This window comes from Vanellus vanellus (assembly GCF_965231255.1).
Source record: "Vanellus vanellus genome assembly, chromosome: 19".
Classification (NCBI taxonomy): Eukaryota; Metazoa; Chordata; class Aves; order Charadriiformes; family Charadriidae; genus Vanellus; species Vanellus vanellus.
This window is the reverse complement of record NC_138924.1, coordinates 6,969,750-6,989,376: the sequence shown is the minus strand read 5'-3', so window position 1 is coordinate 6,989,376 and position 19,627 is coordinate 6,969,750. Positions and strand designations below refer to the sequence as shown.

The 19,627-nt window shown below is 54.3% G+C and overlaps 1 protein-coding gene and 1 long non-coding RNA gene across 3 annotated transcripts; one reads left to right on the top strand and one right to left on the bottom strand.

Annotated features, from left to right (window-relative positions):
• Window positions 1-215: 215 nt before the first annotated feature.
• LOC309679758 lies at window positions 216-2,491 on the top strand. Of its 2 annotated transcripts, XR_014269846.1 has the most exons (3): window positions 216-257; window positions 1,585-1,676; window positions 2,095-2,491. It is a non-coding gene; the product is annotated as an uncharacterized lncRNA (long non-coding RNA). The 2 variants fall into 2 exon arrangements; XR_014269847.1 differs by lacking the exon at window positions 216-257 and having other exon boundaries at window positions 1,459-1,676.
• Window positions 2,492-5,035: 2,544 nt separating this feature from the next.
• Window positions 5,036-12,899, bottom strand: LOC309679716 (apoptosis-inducing factor 3-like; the record flags this gene model as incomplete). Its single annotated transcript, XM_082493101.1, is given in 21 exon segments — window positions 5,036-5,145; window positions 5,272-5,376; window positions 5,839-5,914; window positions 6,445-6,543; window positions 6,690-6,807; window positions 6,889-6,965; window positions 7,437-7,500; window positions 7,843-7,914; window positions 8,369-8,484; window positions 9,052-9,182; window positions 9,400-9,491; window positions 9,968-10,054; window positions 10,473-10,585; window positions 10,676-10,757; window positions 10,843-10,887; window positions 11,364-11,473; window positions 11,559-11,668; window positions 11,877-11,946; window positions 12,725-12,743; window positions 12,745-12,860; window positions 12,863-12,899. Coding segments are annotated over 21 exon segments (1,782 nt in total). The 3' UTR covers window positions 5,036-5,102.
• Window positions 12,900-19,627: the final 6,728 nt, after the last annotated feature.

Here is a 19,627-nt window from a genome sequence, read left to right as displayed (position 1 = left end):
GGCGGGAGCGGTGAGGGCGGGGCGTGTCCCGCCTGTGCCGGCAGGCGATTGGTTGGGGGTGGGGCTGGTGGGTGGCTGCGTCATGACTCCGCCAGCTGATCCGAGACGGGAGCCGGCGCGCGCGGCGGCGGGGGGAGGCGGTGGCGGTGGCGGTGGCGGCGGCGGCGGCGGCGGCGGCGCCGGGCCGGGCCGGGCCGGGCCGGGCCTCAGCGGGGCCTCAGCGGGGCGATGGCGCCGGGCCTTGCCTTGCCGCGCAGGTAGGTCCGGTGGGGCCGCGCCGGGGTGGGCGTTAAGGGCAGCCGGAGACTGCCGGTGCACCGGGTGTTGGGGGGCCCGACAGCCCTGCCGCGCCCGGTAGTCCCGTCGGGGAAGGTCACCTTTCCCCGGGGCTGGGTGGCGGCGGTAGAGGGGGGTCTCGGCTCGGCGCGACCCTCCCGGGGTTCCGCGGGCGCCGCCTGGGCCCGGCGGCCTCGCCCCCGATGGTGGCGGGGCGGGGTGAGGGGGGGTTGGGAGCGGGACCGGGGCGCGGTCCCCGCTCCGGGGGGTCCCGGTGGGGCGGGTGGGGCCGGGGCCGGGGCCGCCCCGCGACGGGCGGTGGCCGCCCCGGGGGTGACCTTCACTCCGGGACCGGGCGGGGCAGACTTTGACCCGGGGCCGCTCCCCACCGTGATCACGGACCGGAGCATCCCGGGCAGCGGAGGAGACGGGAGGTCGGCGGGGTGCCCCTTGGGGGAGCGCAGGGACCGGCTTTACCGTGGAGCGCTGACGGGGAGCTGTCTCCTTTGCGGGGGCAGGGGGAATTGGTTTTACCGAGGGGGGAGGGAGGGATGACCCGGTTAAACCGGGAGGGGGGCACCAGTTGAGGGGTTTATTAGAGGGGCAACCTCCCACTGGGGCCCTCCCCGGTGCCAATGAGATCTGTCGGTGCCAAGAAGGGGTGGGGGGGATCCCACGTTACCGGCAGCCACCACCACCACCCCCCCCCCCATCAGCCCCCGGTACTAGCAGGGCCCCCGGTGCCGGCGGGGCCGTGGTGCTGATTCACGGGCCGGCGGGGGTGGAGCAGGGCCGGGACCCGCTCGCTGGAATCCGGACCAGATGTACCCGGCACGCCAGGAATGCTCGGCATCCCCGCCAGGCCCCGCCGCCGCTGCGCCCCGCCGCCGCCACCGGCCCCGCACCGGGAGCCTCCCTGCAGCCTCCCGCCACGACACCCACCGGGACTCCGGCCTTTCCCCATTGCCCGCAAAGGCTTGGGGCCAGCCGGGATCCTGAGTGCCTTTGGGGTGACGTTTGCGAGAGGGATGCTGTGGGGCAGCTGCCGGGATGGCCAGCCAGGGGGGCTCCTGGGGCTGTCTGTCCCCACACCAGGGCCATCTGTCCCCCCCAGCGGGGCTGGGTGCCCGGGGGTTTCCCAGAACTCAAATCTCGCAGCTGAAACATTGGGCAGTGTGGAAAAGGGTTTTTTTCCCGAGTGGAAGGGAAAGCAGTGGGGTCACACACCGGGCCCCAGCGTGGGCATCCCCATCCTCTGACAAAATAACATCGAAAAAAAGCCGCGCTCCCCAAAATTCCCCCCGGCAGGGGCTTGGCAGAGGCTGCCTGACAAAGTGTCTTCCCCGGCGGCAGCAGCTGGCCCCCGGCCAGGTGGGACCCTGCCAGCATGGATGCCCGAGGTGAGTGGGGAATGCCTTAACCCCTACCTGCAGTAGCCTCCCTGCTGTGGCCACTGGTCCCTGCCGGAGCAGGCTGCTTTATATCTTATTTTCTGGTAGAAATGGCCTTAATTTCCCTGCCTGTCACTCGTGGTTTAGGGCCGGCTGCAGGTGCCAGAGCTGATGCACCAGCTGCTTTGGGAGAGAGGAGGGATGGGAAGAGTCGAGGTGGGAGCTGCCTTTGGATTCCCTGCATCAGGGGGGTGATCCTGCAGGATCTGAGCTGTGGGAGGGGGTAGGGGGGAGGATGAGGCAGTGAATCAGGACTTGGTGCTGGGGTGGGGGAGAGGAGCAGCTCTGCTGCCTGGGCTGGCTGCTGTGGGTGACGTCTCAGCTCGGCGCGGTTTGATCCTGGCTCATGTGTGTGTTCCCTTCCCAGGTGCCGCCCCGCCGCCCCACTCCTGGCTAACCAGCACCAGTTCTTCAGTGGCAAGCTTTATGTCCTTCTCTAGTAGCTAAAGCTGCCAGTTGAAGAACTGTTGAATGTAGCCACTCTCTTCTCGTCACTGGGACCTTGGATGTCAGACGGACTTGTCCCCTGAGTGGCTGGGATGAGCCACTCTGCAGCATCTTGTGGATTTGAGGACTGAGGATGAGCCTGGACGGGATGAAGAAGTCTCCTCACTGCCTCCAGACGAAGCCTTGGCTGGGGGATTACCAGGCAGCGCCGCTGGCGGGGCTGTCGAGCAGCATCCCCCTTGCCGGTGGGGTGGCATTTAGCTGAGACAACTAAAGACCACTGAAAAGAGGCATTAAACTTTCTGTTTGGCTCAACAGTTTAGTTTTAGGAAGTTTGTTGCCCATGGGGTGCCCGGATCTGCCTGGGGGGAGGATGAGGCTGGGGGGTGGGAGGCCTTAGGGCCAGAGCTCAGTCCCTGGCTGATGCCACATTGGAGTCTGTGGGTGGAGGGTTGGTCGTTCAGGTCCCTTGGTTTGTCCTGAGCAGAAGAGGTGACACAAGGCTGGGTGTAGCTTGCAGGACTGACCTGCTGCTGAGCTCAGGAGCAGGATTAATCCTGCAACGCACCGGGCGGTGGGATGGAGCCAGAGGAGAGGGCTGGCTCTGCACCCACGCTGCCCTGGTGCTGGTTGGGTGCGGTGGGGCTGGGCTGCTGGGAGCGGGTGACTCAGGGCCGAGTCACGCACGGATCCAGACGGCTGTTCCAGGAACCACTGTCCTGCAAGGCAGAGCAGCCCTATCTGCAGCCAGCCCTGGGGCAGCGCCAGGATTCCAGGTATTTGGAGATGGCACTGCCAAGAGGGGTTCAGGTGAACCTTGCCGGGCTCCTCTGTGGTCCAGGTTCTGCCTCGCTGTTGGACAGAAGCAGAGGACTGCCCCAAAGGGGACTTGGAATAGAGACCCTCCTGCCTTGCACCGGGTGAGAGGGGAGCTGTATAGCTCTCGTATGGCTCAGGGCAGGGTGAAAGGTCTCCTTGTGGACCCAGCAAGGGCTCCCGGGAGCCTCTGTGCCCCTGGAGGTGCCTCTCCCATGGGGCTGCTGCAACCACCGGCTCCCAGGCTGCCTTGGCCTTGGGAAGCAGAAGAGTGTCTGGGTGCCGCTGCTCGGGGCCTGCCAGGAAGATCGTGGCTTGTTCCAGCTCTGAGGGCAGGCAGGGAGGAATGGTCCTGTGCTGAAATAAATCTGCACAGTTTCAACTAAGTCTGCCTGTCCAGGCTCCAGCTGCCCAAGGCTGTTACCAAATTTTGGCACCCAGTGATGTGCAGAGAGGGGCCTGGTGTCCATTAAGTGGTAGAAGTAGAGCAAAATTCTTGTCCTGGGGTCCTTCCTTCTGCTTGGTGTGTGCTTGCTGATGGCTACAAGAAGCTGAGTTTCTTTGGGGTCATCATCACCCAGAGCGAGCAGGGCTGCTGAACCGCCTTGGATTGCTCTCTGAGCAGAAAGGACCATGGATGAACACCAGCAGCTTGAGGCAGAGCTGGTCTCTTCCACCACAGCTGCCCTGCTGCAAGTCCATACAAAATAGCTGGCACCTGCTTAGCACTCAACGAGTCCTGGAGTGCACCGAGGGGGCAAAAATTTGTGGGTATGTGTGCAGGATGCCCGAGGGCAAGGAGGAGCAGCTCCCAGGTTGTGCTCCCCCTCCCATATGTCGCAGCACAGTGTTGTTGATGCTTGATACAGAGGAGAGCTGTATGCTCTGGCTACCAGCGCCTCCGCCCTTGCGTGCCTCAGTGTGCGGGTAACACTTAGATTTGCTGCTTCCTCCTGTCATCGTGAAGGACTGACCTGCTCTGCCGACAACCAGCTTTTTTCCCGGTAAGCTGTGGCTATTTCAGGGCAGAGAGTTGCCTTGAGCAGCAGCACCAAACCCCTGGGGTAAGGAAATGTAAAACTCCATATTTCAGGTCAAATTCATACTGAGAAGGTGCCAGAGTGCAAGTTTGTGTGTTTAACACAAAATCAGCATTGCAGTACCTCACCTGCTGAGCAAACAGTCTCGGGCTCTGGCTAGCCCACCTTTAATGTAAAAGCAGAGGGGGTTTAGGCTGACAAAAGTAGGTGTCCCTGCGGGAACTTGCCCAGCTCTCGGGGCTTACCCTTCCTCCTGCAAAGCCCCATGTGACCGGTGAGTAAGTGCAGTGTTTCCTGTAGAAAGCACAGCCTTGCTCGCTGTTGCCTTGCAAAAATCAAATAACTCTTTTCCTCTAGCATTGAGGCTGCGTTTCCTGCAGCATCGGGCCTCCTCCTCAAAGCATCCAGCGTGCAGGGACACAGCAGGAGAGGGGACACCGACTGGGGCTGGGATTTCTCTGCTGGAGGCTGGCTGCTGACAGTGGGTGGGAAGCGCTCACTGCGGCAGCTAATGCAATATTCAAGGTGGCTGTAGCAATGCCAGCAGGTGCTGCTCGCTCAGAGGTCGGATGGCAGCCCTCTGTCCTTAGGAGTAGGGTATTTCGTGCGAGTTCCTGCACACGGACCGTCTAGTTCCCAGCTGGGAGAGCAGCTTGCCTCGGTCACAGCTCCCCTTGCTGGGAAAATATGCTTTTGCAAAGCAGAAGGTCAGCGTGACCGGTGTGCTGAATGAAAGCTCCCTGCCGACAGCCAGCGAGAGGAGCAGGAGGGGCTGGTGGATCTGTGAACATGTGGCTGCTTCTGCCTGCTCAGATGCTCAGCTGAGCTCCAGGACGTGGGCATCCTCCTCTTCTCCAGCCCAGCAGGTCCTCATCTATAAGAGAGGGGAAAGCACTGCTTCGCTTTGCCCCAGCACGCAAGTGAGCAGCCAAGGGCTGTCTGCAAACACAAAATGCAGGCGTTGGGTTCAGCTTTGCTCATGTTTTTATTTCTCTTCTGCCAGGACAGGAGGATGTGGAGCTGTTAACACTTGGTTGACTCTGTGCCCCTCGCAGCAGGGCATGTACCGAGCTTAGGTTTCTGCCAGCAAGGATATATTGCCGATGTCACAGGCCCTGCAAGCAAGAGGTATGTTGGGGATTTGCAGTAAATCATCTCGACTTTGTGTCTCTCAGTGGGCCGTGCTGGCATGGGGAACGTGGCACAGAGCTGCCCACCAGCTCGGTCAGGGTGTCACTTACTCCGCTTCTTCTTTAGAGATTTGTTTCCCTGAGCATAAAACTTCTGCAATCAGAGACACCATGGGGTCACAGTTCAGGCTGGCAGCTGCAGTCACGAAGCCATCCCTGAAAGGGAAAGCGGAAGAATGTGGATCTCTCCAGTGTACATAACTCAGCACGGCAGCATCCCCGTGGCGCTCTGGCTGGAGGCCAGCTGTATTTTGGAGGGCTCAGGGCAGGGTTGCTGGTACTGCAGGGTGCACGGGGACTGGCAGCAGATTGCCTGGCACTGCTGGGAGCTGGGCACCGAGCCTGGGAGCAGTGGGGCAGAGGGAGAGGAGATGTGTCCCAGGCTCCCTGCCCAGCTGGTGTCTTCACTGAAGCTCGTCCTCTTCTTCCCTGTGCTGCTTTGGTTTTCTCTGAAACCATCTCACTGCTGGTTCAGCAGCCAGCAGCTGCCTGCAGTGTGCAGCCATGGGAAGTGATGTGGAGCTTCTGCAGGAGCTCTGCAGGCTGTAAGGGAGAGGACTGTGCCCCGTTCTCAGGGACTGCTGTGTCAGGGCACAGACTGGCCTTGCATTCACTCACCTGATATAAAAGATCAGGAACTTCTGTTGCTCCAGGCTGCCTTTCACAACAGTGTCTGTGTATCCGTTCCCGCAGCCTGTGAGAGAGAGCATCGCAGCCTGCTCAAGGAGCACTGGTCCAGCAGCTGCCACCTATCCCACCTCAGTGCCATCGCAGGGAGGGGCAGAGGGGACAGTGACTGGCTGGGGTCTGGAATGGGACAGGGATGGGGAGCAGGTATGGAAACCCTGGACAAGCAGAACTGACCCAGAGCTGCAGGACTGTGTCATGACCCTGAGCCTCTCCTTGGCATGGAGAGGGAAGTTCTTCCTCCTTCATACCTCTAAGCCACTGGAGATCATCAAAGAACAAGAGCTCTGGGTAACCTGCAGGCCCAGAGCTCAGAAACAGGGTTCACAAACCTGCCACGGCAGCCAGTCCAAAACTTAGAATCATAGAATCATCTAGGTTGGAAGGGACCTTTAAGACCATTGAGTCCAACTAACTTGAGCTGCTTCAGCTAAACTCTGCAACTGCTGTGTATTTACAAGCCCCAGGACCAGCTGGTGGAGGAGCAGATGGGCTGGGCAGCAGCTTGGCTGTTCCCATCTCTCTGCCCTTTCCTACCTGCGTAGCGGATGCTTTTCCCAAGCATTGTGGTCCAGAAGAAGGGGACAGTGTGCAACTCCTTCTCTTTCTTCAGCATGTTTAAGGCAGCAATGTGACCTGTGATGAACCAGGAGAGGAAATATCTTTCCTGTAGGTTCTCAAAGTGCCCCCTGCCTCTTGTTATCCTGCTGTCCCTTCTGCCCTGTTCCCTCGATGCCCATCTCTGAGGGCAGCTGGAAAGTGAGGTGGCTGTGCTATCTCACCGTGGGCTTCGGCCACCTGTTGGTGATGGATGCTGGACCGGTCCCCGTTGAGCAGTGCTACAGGAAAGGAGACCACATCCCCCGCAGCGAAGACATTTGGGATATTGGTTTGCATGTGCTAATGGGACAATAAGCAATTAGTGCAACGATGAGAGGGATGTAACTGGGTACGGACCAGGGATACTCAGCTGGCACTTACCAGATCCACCAGGATGGCACCGCTGTCATCTCTGGCGATGGAAGTGCCCTTCAGAAATGCTGAATTGGGGAACACCCCTGCAGGGAGAGGAGCAAGGACAAATGTGGCAAAGCTCTGCAAAGGCAGAGAGGAAACTTGACCTCGGCCCTACAGCAAGCACGTGCCCGGGGTGGCTGTTCAGCCTGCTTGGAGCAGAACAGCTGGCAGCAGTGACCGGTGCTCGGGCTGGTGCTGAGCTAATCCAGGGGCAATAAAGCTACGGCCCAGAACAAGGCATGCTCTGATAACACAGCAGTGACCTACGGAGCTCAGCGAGCGTGCCAAAGTCATACTGAGAGCATAAGTAGTTCCTTTCCTCCTGCCGTTGCTCATGGGCTGCTGACTTTCTCCAGGTGTTTAGGACCAACACGTAGGGTTGGATGATAACAGAGTGGGAAAGAAACTGCAGGGAATAGCATCCTAGGAATGCGCTGGGATGCTCTGGGCTTGCTGGCTCTCCCCCCCCCCATTCCCAAAGCCACCTCCCTCTCCCAAATGGGGTCTCTTACCTATTCCCACCACTACCACAGCTGCAGGTAGTTTCTCTCCACTGGAAAGAACAGCCTCTGTGACCTAGGAAAGAAGCAAGAATTGTTAACAAAGGGTTAAAAACTCTGTCCTAATTCCTGCAGCCTCCCTGCTGCCTCATTCTTTGCTGTCTTTTTTCTTCCCCAGGTTCAGATCACCTTGTCCAACTAATGTGTGTTGCCAGGAATATAAGAGAAAATCGTGCTGTTGTCCCTGAGATACGAACACATACTGGTGCCCTTTGAGCCCAGAGCTGCGCTCAATGAAAATAAATGTGGGGGTTTAGACGTGGGAGAGGAAAGCCTAGATATGGGCACTGGGTTATACCTCAGTTTGGGTTTTTTCCCCTAAAATTAGCAGTTCAGGGATCACAATGGCATGACTGACCTTTCCATCCTTTCCTTTCAACTCACAGAGTTCTGTTTTCATGTAAAACTTCACCCCTTTATTTTGCAGCATCTGAAAAGGAAGAGGAAGCTGGCTTGAGTATTCACTAGGAAATTCCAGGCTGTACTGCTGTAAAAACAGCCGTACCCAGCCAAAACCCAGGGAGGCAGCTTAGCTGCTGCTCCAGGCTGCAGAGAGGTTTCATTTGTGTCCCTGGCTGGTGCAGGGTGCCCAGAAGCCTGGCTTCATTCTGCCATCCTGGTCAGGACTGGTGCATGAGGTGGGTCTAGGATGAAGCAGGGCTTGGGGATGAAGCTGAGCTGGGGAGCGTGACATGTGTGTGAGGGAGGTCGGAATCAGCCAAGTGTGCAGAGCTCCTTCAGTGAGCTGTACATGAGCAAGGTGGCTGGGCACACAGGGTTCTGACTCAGCACAGGGGCTGGATTTCCTGGGCTGTTGCAGATCACAGGGCTGCTTGGACAGCATGTGTTCTCCATCCTAGAAATTAGTACCAGGTTTTCCTAACCTTCATGGCGACGCCTCCAATCTCAGGACCCAACACATGCTGGAAAGGGAACTCCTTTTTTTCCACCACGGAGATGGCACCAGCCTTGTCTGAGAGGAAGGCAGCTATCTCCATTCCTGCAAGGGAAAGGCATGCCCAAGGTAAGCCTGCTGCAAGCATGAACCTGCACCCTCCTCCTTGGAAACCTTTTCCCCTTCCAGGTAAGAAGAACAAATCTGATGTAGTGCCAGTGCTTAACTGCTCTTTTATGCATTTCTGGGCTGAGGTATTTAGCTCCCCCCGTTCTTTGTTCTCATGCACTATGGACCTGGATATTAGGAAATGCAAACAGCAGGTCCCAGTTGTGTACAGAATAGCTCCTTTTTCGTGTCTTACTCCCTCACTTTCCCAATGCTTCTGGGGAGACCAGCTCCTCTGAAGCACAGTGACATTTTCATAAGGCGTATTTTGCTCTGTCCATGTCAAGGAACTGTTTATAGCTCTTGAAGTTTCTGTGTATCAGAGGAAAGAGTGAGTGCGTGCTGCGTAACGCATACCCCACCAGCCTTAGGGCTCTGGGGAGGAACCCAGCCAGGCAGTGAATGAACATCCCTTCCCCGAGGGCCCCTAGTTAATCTGCACATGCAGCAGAAGTGGGTTTCAAGGCCATCACTGATGACTTGATACCCACTGCAGCCTGGTACCTATGAATGAAGCTCCTATGATCACCAGATTCCTGCCAGTTGCCAGCTCTAAGATCTTGCTAGAGTCTTCCGGGGTTTGGAGAATGCACACGTTCTGCAGGTCTGCACCTGGGACTTTGAGGAAACTGGAGCTGAAAGAGAGAGAATCCAGATATGCCTCATGATTAGAAATTAAACAGAAAGAATGAGGGGGGGAGCACAAACACATGCAATCTCTTGGCTGTGTCATCCCATCCTGTTCTTTTATCTCATCTCCTAACACCTCCCTCTCACATGCTTCTAGAAGACCGCCAAGCCCTCTTGTCCTGTCTAAAATTTTGTGTGTGGGTAAACGCTTTATGCACTCACTGGCTGCCTGTTGCAATGAGCAGCTTATTGTACTTCTGTGAGGACCCATCCATGAAGCAGACCTTCTGCTTCTGGAAATCCACCGACACTGCCTGTAGGAGAAAGGAGGCAAAGATTACACAGGTACCTCTGGTCCACTCGTGTCCTACCACATCAATCTGCTCTGCTTGCCTGTGACTGCGTGCTCTATTTCTGGACATTCAGGTGAGATGAGAAATGCTGGGGTCACTTTCTCACTTCCTACCGGTCTTAGGCTTTAGGACCACTAAGAGTGACAGCACCAATCCTAGGTTCCTCTAAGAGGTGGGCAGAAGGCTAGTTTCAAGGGCCACCCTCTTTGCATGTGATGGGCACATCTGTCCATGGGTAGCACAGGTCAGTGTTACACCCCAGGCACGCACACTGTCCGTAGCACTGGCCTTAGAGCACTGTCCCAGAAGATAACGCATGTACTTAGGCAGAGCCCTAATTCCTATAAATGTAGAGCTATGCCTGTGGGTGTGGGCATCCCCTCCCCATGGCAGCAACAGGACCACCCATTGAGGACTGAGCTCAGCTGCTCATGTACCTCTTTCTCTGTCCAGAGCTCTATACCGTGAGCACTGAGGAATTCGGGTTTCCTCAGATAAAAGTCCTCAGCTTTCAAGTTCATTTCCTGGAAACAAAACAGAAGTGTGAAATAAAGCACTTCTTACAGACAGCTATACTTTTGCAGTGTTTACTGGGAAGTAAGTCTTCATAAAAGGCAAATTTTGCATTAATAAATTGCATCTCCCCGCACTGCCCCATCCCCATCATCTTCTTGTGCCCCTTCAGAAAAACCCATCAACTCAAACACTAGTGGGAAGAACTCTGTGAAAGAGGATAAAACCATTAGCTTGGGGTGGACTGATTAAAGACTTTGTGGGAGGAAGAAGTGAGATGTTAGCTGGAAATTATACCCCTTTTCCTCAGCACTCCTTATGCTTTGCCAGAATGGCTCACTCAAATGCTCAGTCTGGTCCTGAGTGTTGGCCATGTTGCTAATTCACATGTAGTACTGAGGCACAGTCCTGCCCTTCTCACATACAAACCTTGCTCAGTTTGGACTTGTCATATGGAACATGTTTCTCTTTGGTGGCCATGATGATCCTGCCAGTAAAGCCCTCTTGGCGAAGTGTCTCTGCACACAGCAGGGCAGCCACACCTACGAGAGATGCTCATCTCAACCCTCCTACATGTCACTGGCAGCTCACAGCATCTGTGGGCAAGGCACAGTACAGACCACTTCACTGACCTCCCCCCAAAAGCAGCATTGTGTCCCGGTTGAGAAGGCATCGCTTGCTTGCGTCCTTTACCCTCCGGCTGTTTTCAAGATCCTAGAAGAAGGTAAGCAAGAAATGCTGAAATCATGCTTGGCCCAAGGTGCTGGTTGTGCTTAGTGACAGCAGGTAAGGTGAATACCTTTTTTTTTGCTGTAACAAACACCTTTCCGTCTTTCACTGTTACCTGCAGGGATGAAAGGAGAGTGCATTTAAGTGCTGCATTTATGAGGTTGTGGCAGAAGCTTTCCTAAGAGGGTCTGGTCCAGTGGGCCATCTGTCTCTGATACACCAAGAGTGACTTGTAGGGATCTTGGATGTCAAACAATGCTGAGGAGCTCATGAGCTTTTCTCCTCATCCCAAGGATGTTCAGGAAGAGGTGTAAATCCTTTTTTTCTTTTTGAAAGATCTGTGCTGGCTGCGATATGTACCAGGATGTATGACATCACCTTTGACTGAAAGGAGCTTTAGGACAGGGAGTTATGTGACCCCAAGAAATCATCCCATGTGTAGGTAGCTCTGTGTGACCTGGACCACAGACCCGTGGCCAGGGCAGGATCCTTTCAGTTGGTGTCAGGACCATGGATCTTGTGGGAGTGAATGAATGCTCATGGTATGGAGGACATTGCCCAAGCTGGGGGAAGGAAGAGGCAAGAAGTCACCTTAAAGCAGGGAAGGCAGTCCAGAGAAGGGTATTCCTCGATGTCTCCAGTTTTGATGTTAAAGCAGGCGCCATGCCAGGGGCAGCGCAGCCTCTCCCCTTTCAAGACTCCTGCAATAGAAACCCCCCCCACAACTGAGCAGTGAGAGCTGATCTCCCTGACATGGCTGTTCCCCCTGCCCAGCACCAGCATTACCTTTGCTGAGCGGGGCGCCATAGTGAGGGCATTTGCTGCCCAGGGCGCTGAACTCCTTCCTGTTCCTCACCAGCAGCACCGGGTAGCCAGCCACCATCACCTCCCAGAGCCTGCAGGAGAGGGGGAGAGGTGGGTGCCCCAGGGATCCCAGGCTTGGTGCCTCGCAGCCAACATACTGCTCCCTCAACCACCAACATGGCGGCCACCAACATGGTGACCGCCAACATGGCGGCTGTTGGCATGGCAACACCACCCCTGCTGCCTGCAGGCCCCATGGCAGTGGCTCAGGCCCCAGCCTGCCCCCCACCAGGTACTCACTGTCCATCCCCAATGTCGGCTTCCTTGCAGACCTCAGCGGTGATGGTGTCATCGCCGTCCATGCCGGTGACTGCAGATGAGCAGAGGGCGGCGTTGTCCGCCATGGATGCTGGTTAACCCTGTGCACCCTTGTGCCGTCACTGCAAAATCCCACCCCAAAATATAAGGCTATCACCACCCCGGCTGGGAGCAGGTCAGTGCCATGTGCTCAAAGGATCCCAAACTCCTGATACCTCAGGAAAAAAAAAAAAAAAAAAAAACAACAAACCACAACTGGCAGAAAACACACATTTCCCCACTTTTTAAACTTAATCTCCACACCCAAAGCCCATTCCTCTGCCCTTTTCTCCTCCGGATTAACCCACTTTTTTGTGTTAAGTCCCATGTCCCATTAAACTCAACTGCAGCGCAAGGTGAGCCAGCAAACATGATTTATGAGAGTCATGTTGCAAATAAATACAATTATTTATGGTGACGTGCCATACCCCACGGCTCCCCCAAATCAAGGTCTGAAGAGCCACTTCAGCCTGTCTGAAACCTCTCCAACATTTGTGCAGAAATGTTATTTGTACTAATTGCCATGAAAGCAGTAATTCCTGCCCAAAATGCCTCCTGGGCTAGAAAAGACCCCAAAACCTTGGTCTTTAGTGCTGTCCCTGCCTTAGCAATCAGCTGAGGCTGGTTAGAAACATCCCTCTCTGTTTTGGAGGAAAAAAAGCAAGAAATGGAGCAAATGATGGTCTTTTGAGGCAGGTTTTGGTGCAGGGTGGTTACTTGCTCCTGTAAATCCCCACCACGACACTGCCCCATTCCTGGGTCCCTCAGGAGAACCATTGATGGGTACTCACCCTGTCCTGCCGTGGGAGGCTCCGGCACCTGTCCCCCAGCTCAGAAAGCCACCGCCGCTGCCGTCTGTGATATTCTTCTCTGCTGAGGTGACACCCTCGCCTCTTACGGCAAGTGCTCTCCCCACCACCAGCCCACAGCTGGTGATGCTCTCCCTGTGTTGCACAACGTCCCCATCCATCAGGAGACGCATCTCCTGGAAGCGTCCGCCTGCCAGCGAGTCTTATCTGATTTCTGCAACTGGTCTGCGCCTAATTAAGTGTATTTTCTTTGGGTTTAGAATTGCAAAAGAATTAAGAGCACGTAGGAATTATGGCTCAGGTGTGGTCTAAAGACTGGGTACGTCATGTGCAATGTGAACAGAAACTTGAGTGGATGCAGTGACACCCCGCTGCATCTTCCCATTACCCCTTTTCTTGATGCAAAGCCCTCTAGCTCAGTGCAATGTGTTTTTGCAGCACTTTGGAACAATATCACTACTTTTTATATATATCTATAACATCTAAAATTATATAATTTGATCTTTTTGTAAGATCTCTCTCCATTGATTTTTAAGGAACACGAAGCATTCAGCACCTCTGCACGTGGCTTACATCTCAGCTCTGCTTCTGGTTCAGTCCGCCGATGTCCAGGCACATGGTCCCATCATTGTCTGGTCCCTGAAGGATGGCAGAGAGCAGCATGCTCCTTGCTGTACTATTTTTGCAACAGAGTGGGAGTTGCATAAAAACAGGAGTAACGCCTACGCTGTTTGTGTCTACTCCAGTTCTTATCTCTATTTCACAGTCAATATGTTTCACAACCTTAAAATATGCCCTAAAATTTAGGGGGGGAAAAGTTACTAGCAGTGTGCTTCCATCCTCTCCCTTGCAGAACTGGAGCTTTCGCAGGGACTGGGTTTCTGGGGTGCAGCACATTCCCAAATCCGTGGAGGAGGGGATAAAAATCCTTCAGTGGGCATGGTCTGGAGAAGAGGGCATGCACAGGGATGCTCGGTAAGAGCAGGCCGGCTTATTTGCGAAGCAGCTCGCTTCATCAGACCCACTGAGCCATGAGCACACCTTTCGGTGCCGGGGTGCTGCCATGTAAGGAGTGATCTTAGCCCACGGGTGACGCACGCCCATGATGGGCGCAGGTGCGAGGTATTTTCTCACAGCACCAACGAGTAGCTTTCAGGCTCTGCCTTCCTGGCCAGGCGCCTGAATGTGAAGCAATTTGGCTGCTGAACGTCCCTGTATAAACTCTTTGTAATTATTCCCCAGAAGCGGGTTCCCACGTGGAGAAGCAGCAGCCCTCGCGGAGGCATTCTCTGACTCAGCAGAAATCACCGAAAAACGTTGTTTGCTTATGTGCACCAGCAAAGTGGCAGGTACAAAGGCGTGCAGCTGTGGGAGGTTTTGGGACAAGCCAGGTGGAGCCCAGTCCTGTGCGGTGGCGTTTGCACTGCGGGGCTGAGCAGCTAATTCAGCTGCTGGATGCCGATGGATGCTGCTGGATGCGGCTGAGCACCAGGGGAAAGGGTTATGTAAAATCCAAAAGGAGAAAGGTAAAGCGAAATCCCCACCTCTGATGGGGGCAAAGATGATGGCAAAGGATTGAAATTTGCAAAGGGCATTGGATGTAAAAGGGAAGGTTTGAGTTAGCTGCAGGGATGCTGCATTACTGCGTCTCTGAGACACACCAAGGAACACGCAATATGCCCTCGAGGGATTCAGGCATTGGGATGGTATTGGAGGCAGATTTTCGGGAAGATGCTCTATAAGCAGCTTTTGGCTTTCTGTTAGGTAACCCAGAGCTAGATACTCGGAGTGGTTGAGACCTTTGCTTGTAACACACAGCAGTATTAAACGTAGGAAGGAAGAGAGCGAAAGCAAGCAGTGCCCTCAAACACGAACAGAGCCCAGGTAGGCATCGGAAATCTCTGACCAGTCCTGCCACCCCCATGCATGCTGACTCACACGAGCTGCCCTTTTATTTTATTAGATATCTTCACTTTCGCTGTGTCTCTCCAGTGTTGTCAGCCCTCCAGAAAATTCAAGTTTAGAGACGAAGATTTAATGGGGGTAGCTCTCCTCCCTTCAAGTCCCTACCACTGTCAGCTGGTGTAGCACGTGTTTTCATGCCGTAGTGCAGCCATGGCTGTGTGGATACATCCTTGTCCCACCTTTGCTTGCCTCCAGCACCTTTGCTTGCCCCCAGCTTGCTCAGGTCAGGGTCCTCCCCTGCCCTAGCAGACCTGCCGAATTTTAACCAAGCGTTACCCACAGAGTCGAATGTTATTGAAGACTGTTCAGGCGCAGGAAGAGGAAGCGAGGTGAAAACTGCAGCAGAGCTAAAATGATTAATGGGACACCGCTCTCAGAACAGCTTGGTTTGTGATATTAATAACGAGAGAATTCAGGAGGGAACCTAACCTGTTCCAAGCTGCGGAGCCAGCAGCAGCAGGAGAGGCAGTTAGGAAGCTCCTGTGCTTATGTTTGTAACGCAGGAGGAATCGAGTAGGGTCAGCAACGTGTGATGCTGCACGGAGTGGGTGTAGGGGCTGAGACATGCTTCCACCTTGCAGGGCTCATTCTGAACCTGTCTGAATTGCAAAAAAAAGTGTGCGGTCATAAATACATCATGGTGCAGTCAGAAAGCACATATGTATCCATCAAAAATTACTTAAGCTTGAGAATGGTGAGCTAAATGGGGGAAAAAATGTTTATCCTGCAAGGGAAGAAGACATGGAAAAATAAATATTTAGTAGGAATGAATTTGCTGACAAGGTAAGAATTATTATATGTGCTGTTTCACATTTTCTTCCTAAGCATTCATGTCTGGCGATGGTGAGAGATGGGATACAGGCCGGGCAGACACCTGGCCCCACGTTTCACTGTTCACCACAAGGAAAGAAGGAACCTGAAACCTGCTGATAGCAGCAGATAAACAATTCAATAAGTGGACAAATTTGGGGCATGTCAGCTACTGAAAGCGCTGGAGAAATATAAGGAACGGCCTGTGCTGCTGTGCTTGAAGAGATTTTGCCAGTCAATGAATCTATCGATGGATGGTTTTTTTATCCCACAGCATACCTGTGACACCGGAATGAGAAGGAGGGAGCGCATCCTTTGCACAACCAAATCATGGCAGCTGGTCCAGCCCAAGCCCTTGGGAGACAGCTGAGCCTGCAGCATCCTTAGGGATGCTGTACTGTTGTCACAGGTTTCCCCTACAGATCCCTTGTGACAAATGCTGAGGAAAAAAAAAAAAAAGATGACTTCCAGTACTGAGAAAAAGGAAGAAGGCCAAAAGCAAGACCATCCAGAGCAACCTGCCATGGGGTTGTTTATCACGTGGGAGAAGCAGGCTCTGCCTGGGTGGCTCCGGCTCTCTGGTAAGGGGGGCATTCCCACGCGCCAGGCTGCAGAAGGCAGTGCGCTGTGCCTGGCCAAGCAGCATCTGGCAGCTGGCACCAGAGCGTCCCAGTGCTGTGAAGCTCCCAGGAGACTTCGTGTTATTCAAGGAATGATCTCAGGAAGGATGACCCACCTGGGCGGCAGAACATCCATAGGGCTGGTCACAACACTGGGGGAGGGAAGGGAAGAGTCTTCCCCTTGGGTGGCCGAGCTCGCAGGTCTGAGCAGGGTGAACAGACAGGCTGCAGTGTAAGTGGTGATTTCCTCTGCCGGACAAGATCAAGTCCCGAGGTCAGTGGTTGAGTGATGCACACTTTGGCGTTTCTTGCATCAAATCATGGAGCTGTGTGTGTGTGAAATGAAGCTAAGGGCTGGGGGAAAAGTGAAAACTCTCTGGGCTGTCAGTGAGTGCTAGCAGAAACCCTTCTGCTCACCACGCTAGCAGAGACTGATGTGCCTGTCTCCTGTGGCTGCAGAGAGTATATCCCCAGTTCCACCTGGAGAACATCCAGCTTCCACATCAGGAAAGCGTTTCTGGCTGGAAGGAGTGGACACGCAGGTTTGCATTGATTTCAGCTCTCTTCACAGCTACCTCTGCAACATCTGGGCGTGCTTTGCCGTAGCCAATGTGCATTTTGGACAGTAGAACCTTTCATAGGTGTGGAGTTACAGACTTTCTGAATGAAAATATGGATATATAGAGCAAAGTATTCCTATGTCGTCTGACTTCCTATGCCCTAGCAGACAGAGCAATGACATACTTAAGAGAGGGATGAAGACAATGGCTAATTAAAATTTGGAAGCCAAGCTGCTTGATTTGTTTCGAGATCTTGGACTCCTCAAACTATTTTAGGTGTGAGCCAGGTCTGGCATTAGATGAACAGATGGGCTTTATGCCTCCCTGGCAGATTAAGGGAGCAAGGCTTTCCAAAAACAGGAGGATGACTTTTGCCAGAAGGACTTTGCTGTGTCAGAAGCTCCCACATCTGTTGGCTAGCGAGCCCTGAGAGAGGTTTGGGAGCAGAGCGGGCTCCTCCTTGTGTAAGGGATGGGGGAGCTGGGAAAGCACACCCAAACCCCTGTCCAGGAGTAGTGGGGAGCATCTGGGGGAGGACGCAGTTTATCTGACAGAATTCATACAGGCGATTATCAAGGAACTGCCAGCTCCTTATTGTGGAAAATGGGTTGTCTCTCCCAGATGTGCTGCAGAGAAACTCCAACCTGTGAGAGGGAGAAAAAAGCCACTGTCCTGCTATTGAAAAACCTGCTGTACCCTCTCTTTACAACCCCAGCTGCTGCTGTAAAGCCCGGCTATGGGATTAGCTGTGGTCCCCACGGTGTTATGGGATGGACCTAGGCACGTCCTCCTCACCGACAGCTGGAAGGAGTCCCCTGCCCTGCTGGGACCAGGCACCGGCAGCGACCCGTCACCAGGCTGAGCTGCCTCCCTGCAGAAAATGAGGCCGTTTGGGGACTGTTGGAAAACTTCTGGAAATTTGGGTGAAAAAGGCAATATCTCCAAATAAGGTGTGAATGAAGAGTCCCATCAGATCGGGCTGCTCTGCCCAGCTCTCCAGCGAGCGTGCAGGGACCTCTTGTGGCAGCTGTGACCGAGACCTCCTGTCCCTGCTCTTCTGTAAGGCTTCTCTTGGGACAAGCCTGGCCTCCGAGCCTGGGGGATGTGACTGAATATTTGACCTGATCTGGTGTCAAGGGACCTGTTTTTAACTGGGCTTGGAAGCCTCCAGCTCCAAAACTGTCCTCAATTAGTGCCATCGCTGCAGAGGAAAGGAAGACAAGGAGAAAAGGCTGGAAAGAGGGCTTGTGAGAAACCACTGCCCAATGGCAAGTCCTGGTAAAATTAAGTATAATCTGGGCTAAAATTATCCGAAAAGTAGTATATTTGTAGCTGTTGCTGGTGCTCTAGCAGTGGGATCAAAGCCCCTGAACCAGAGGCTCAATTAATCATGGCTTGAATTCCTCCCATGCGGAAGTGGTAGGTAAAAGCTCTCCAGCATCCAGAAGCATTTTAACTATTCCCTCAAAACAAGCCTAGCCAAATATTCATCTTTAGAAGAATAACACCAGGAATGGAGGAGCCCCTGGGACAAACGGGGCCGGGCTAGCAAGCGTTTCATGGTCTGGGACTTTACCTGCAGGCAGGTGAAGGGCAGGGTTGTCACCATGGAAAGGGGCAGCCAAGATTTCCGAGGCTAAAACACTGCAGATGACTCCTCATTAGGAATTGGCTGTCTGCAAGTTTATACGGCAATTAATTGTTAACTGATTTTTCTCCTCGGTGCCCTGAGCAGCCCAGCACATCTCCAAGGCATGGCTCCCTTTCCTAGGTGTATCTTACGCTAAACAGAAATGTCTTTGCATTTGGCCTTCTCAGTAACAGATTAGCCTATGTGATCCTTCAAGTCCTAATACACGAGATTATTTATAATCCCTCCAGCAGTCAGGTCTGCCGATTACTTCAGGCAATGTCTCCCTGCCACTTAACCACTATGAAATTACGTCGTCTTGTCCGGCTTTTAGGCAAATTTCTGCAGCACGAACGGATGCTTTCCTATCACTTGGGACTATATCACCCCTCTCCTTCAGATCTGATTTAATCACTCCCTTCCTCACTGTCCCTTCCATCAGCATATCACTTGTTGATGTTCTAATGTCCCTCTCTACAGCCAGGGCAGCGACTCAGGCTCAGGCTCCACATGTTTCAGCAAAGGGAAAGTATAAAATTTCATCCAAAATTAATACCTCAAAGGAGAGGCAGAGTTTGACATTAATCAGTGTGTACATGGTGACTCATCCCGTCTGCAGAAGAGACGCAAGGTCTGTGCAGCAGCCACGCTTCTGGTGGAGACATCAAAAAGCACCAGGGGAGCGATCAAATTACGGGAAGCTGGAAAAGCAGCGTAGTTGTAGGATGGAACTAAGGAAGTTGTGGGTACGGGATCCCAGATTACCACAAGCCCCGGAGCAGAGCTGGGGTGTCCCAGTCATCAGGGAGCTCCTCTTGGGACCAGACAGGGGGAGGGAGCGCTGTGGGCAGAGTGGGTTTTTTAGCAGGGCAATTGGACCTTGTTGCTTGCTTGATGTGCAGTTGGATCCGGCAGGGTGTGCGTCTGTGCAAGGGACAGCACAGTGATGCAGTTGATGGCATCAGTGACAGCATCACACGCAGGGGATGCTTTGGGGCGAAGGACCACCGCCCAGAGCACTTCATGGGTGAGGTGTTGAGCCACCCGCTGCCACTGAGGTGGAGGAGGAACCGCAGGGGGGGTGAGGAAGATGTCCCCAACTCCAGCTCAGTGATGGGACACCCAGGCCCCCACTCTGTGGCACGCTTACAGCCACCTTTTGGGCCGGCCGTCGCTTCTGCCATGCGATGCCCGGGGAAGGCTGACGCACACCCCGGGGTGCCCATTTCCCATTCCCCCCCCCCAGCCCGAGTCACACGCTCCGTGGGGAAGCGCTGCCCCTGCGTGTCTGCACCTCTGC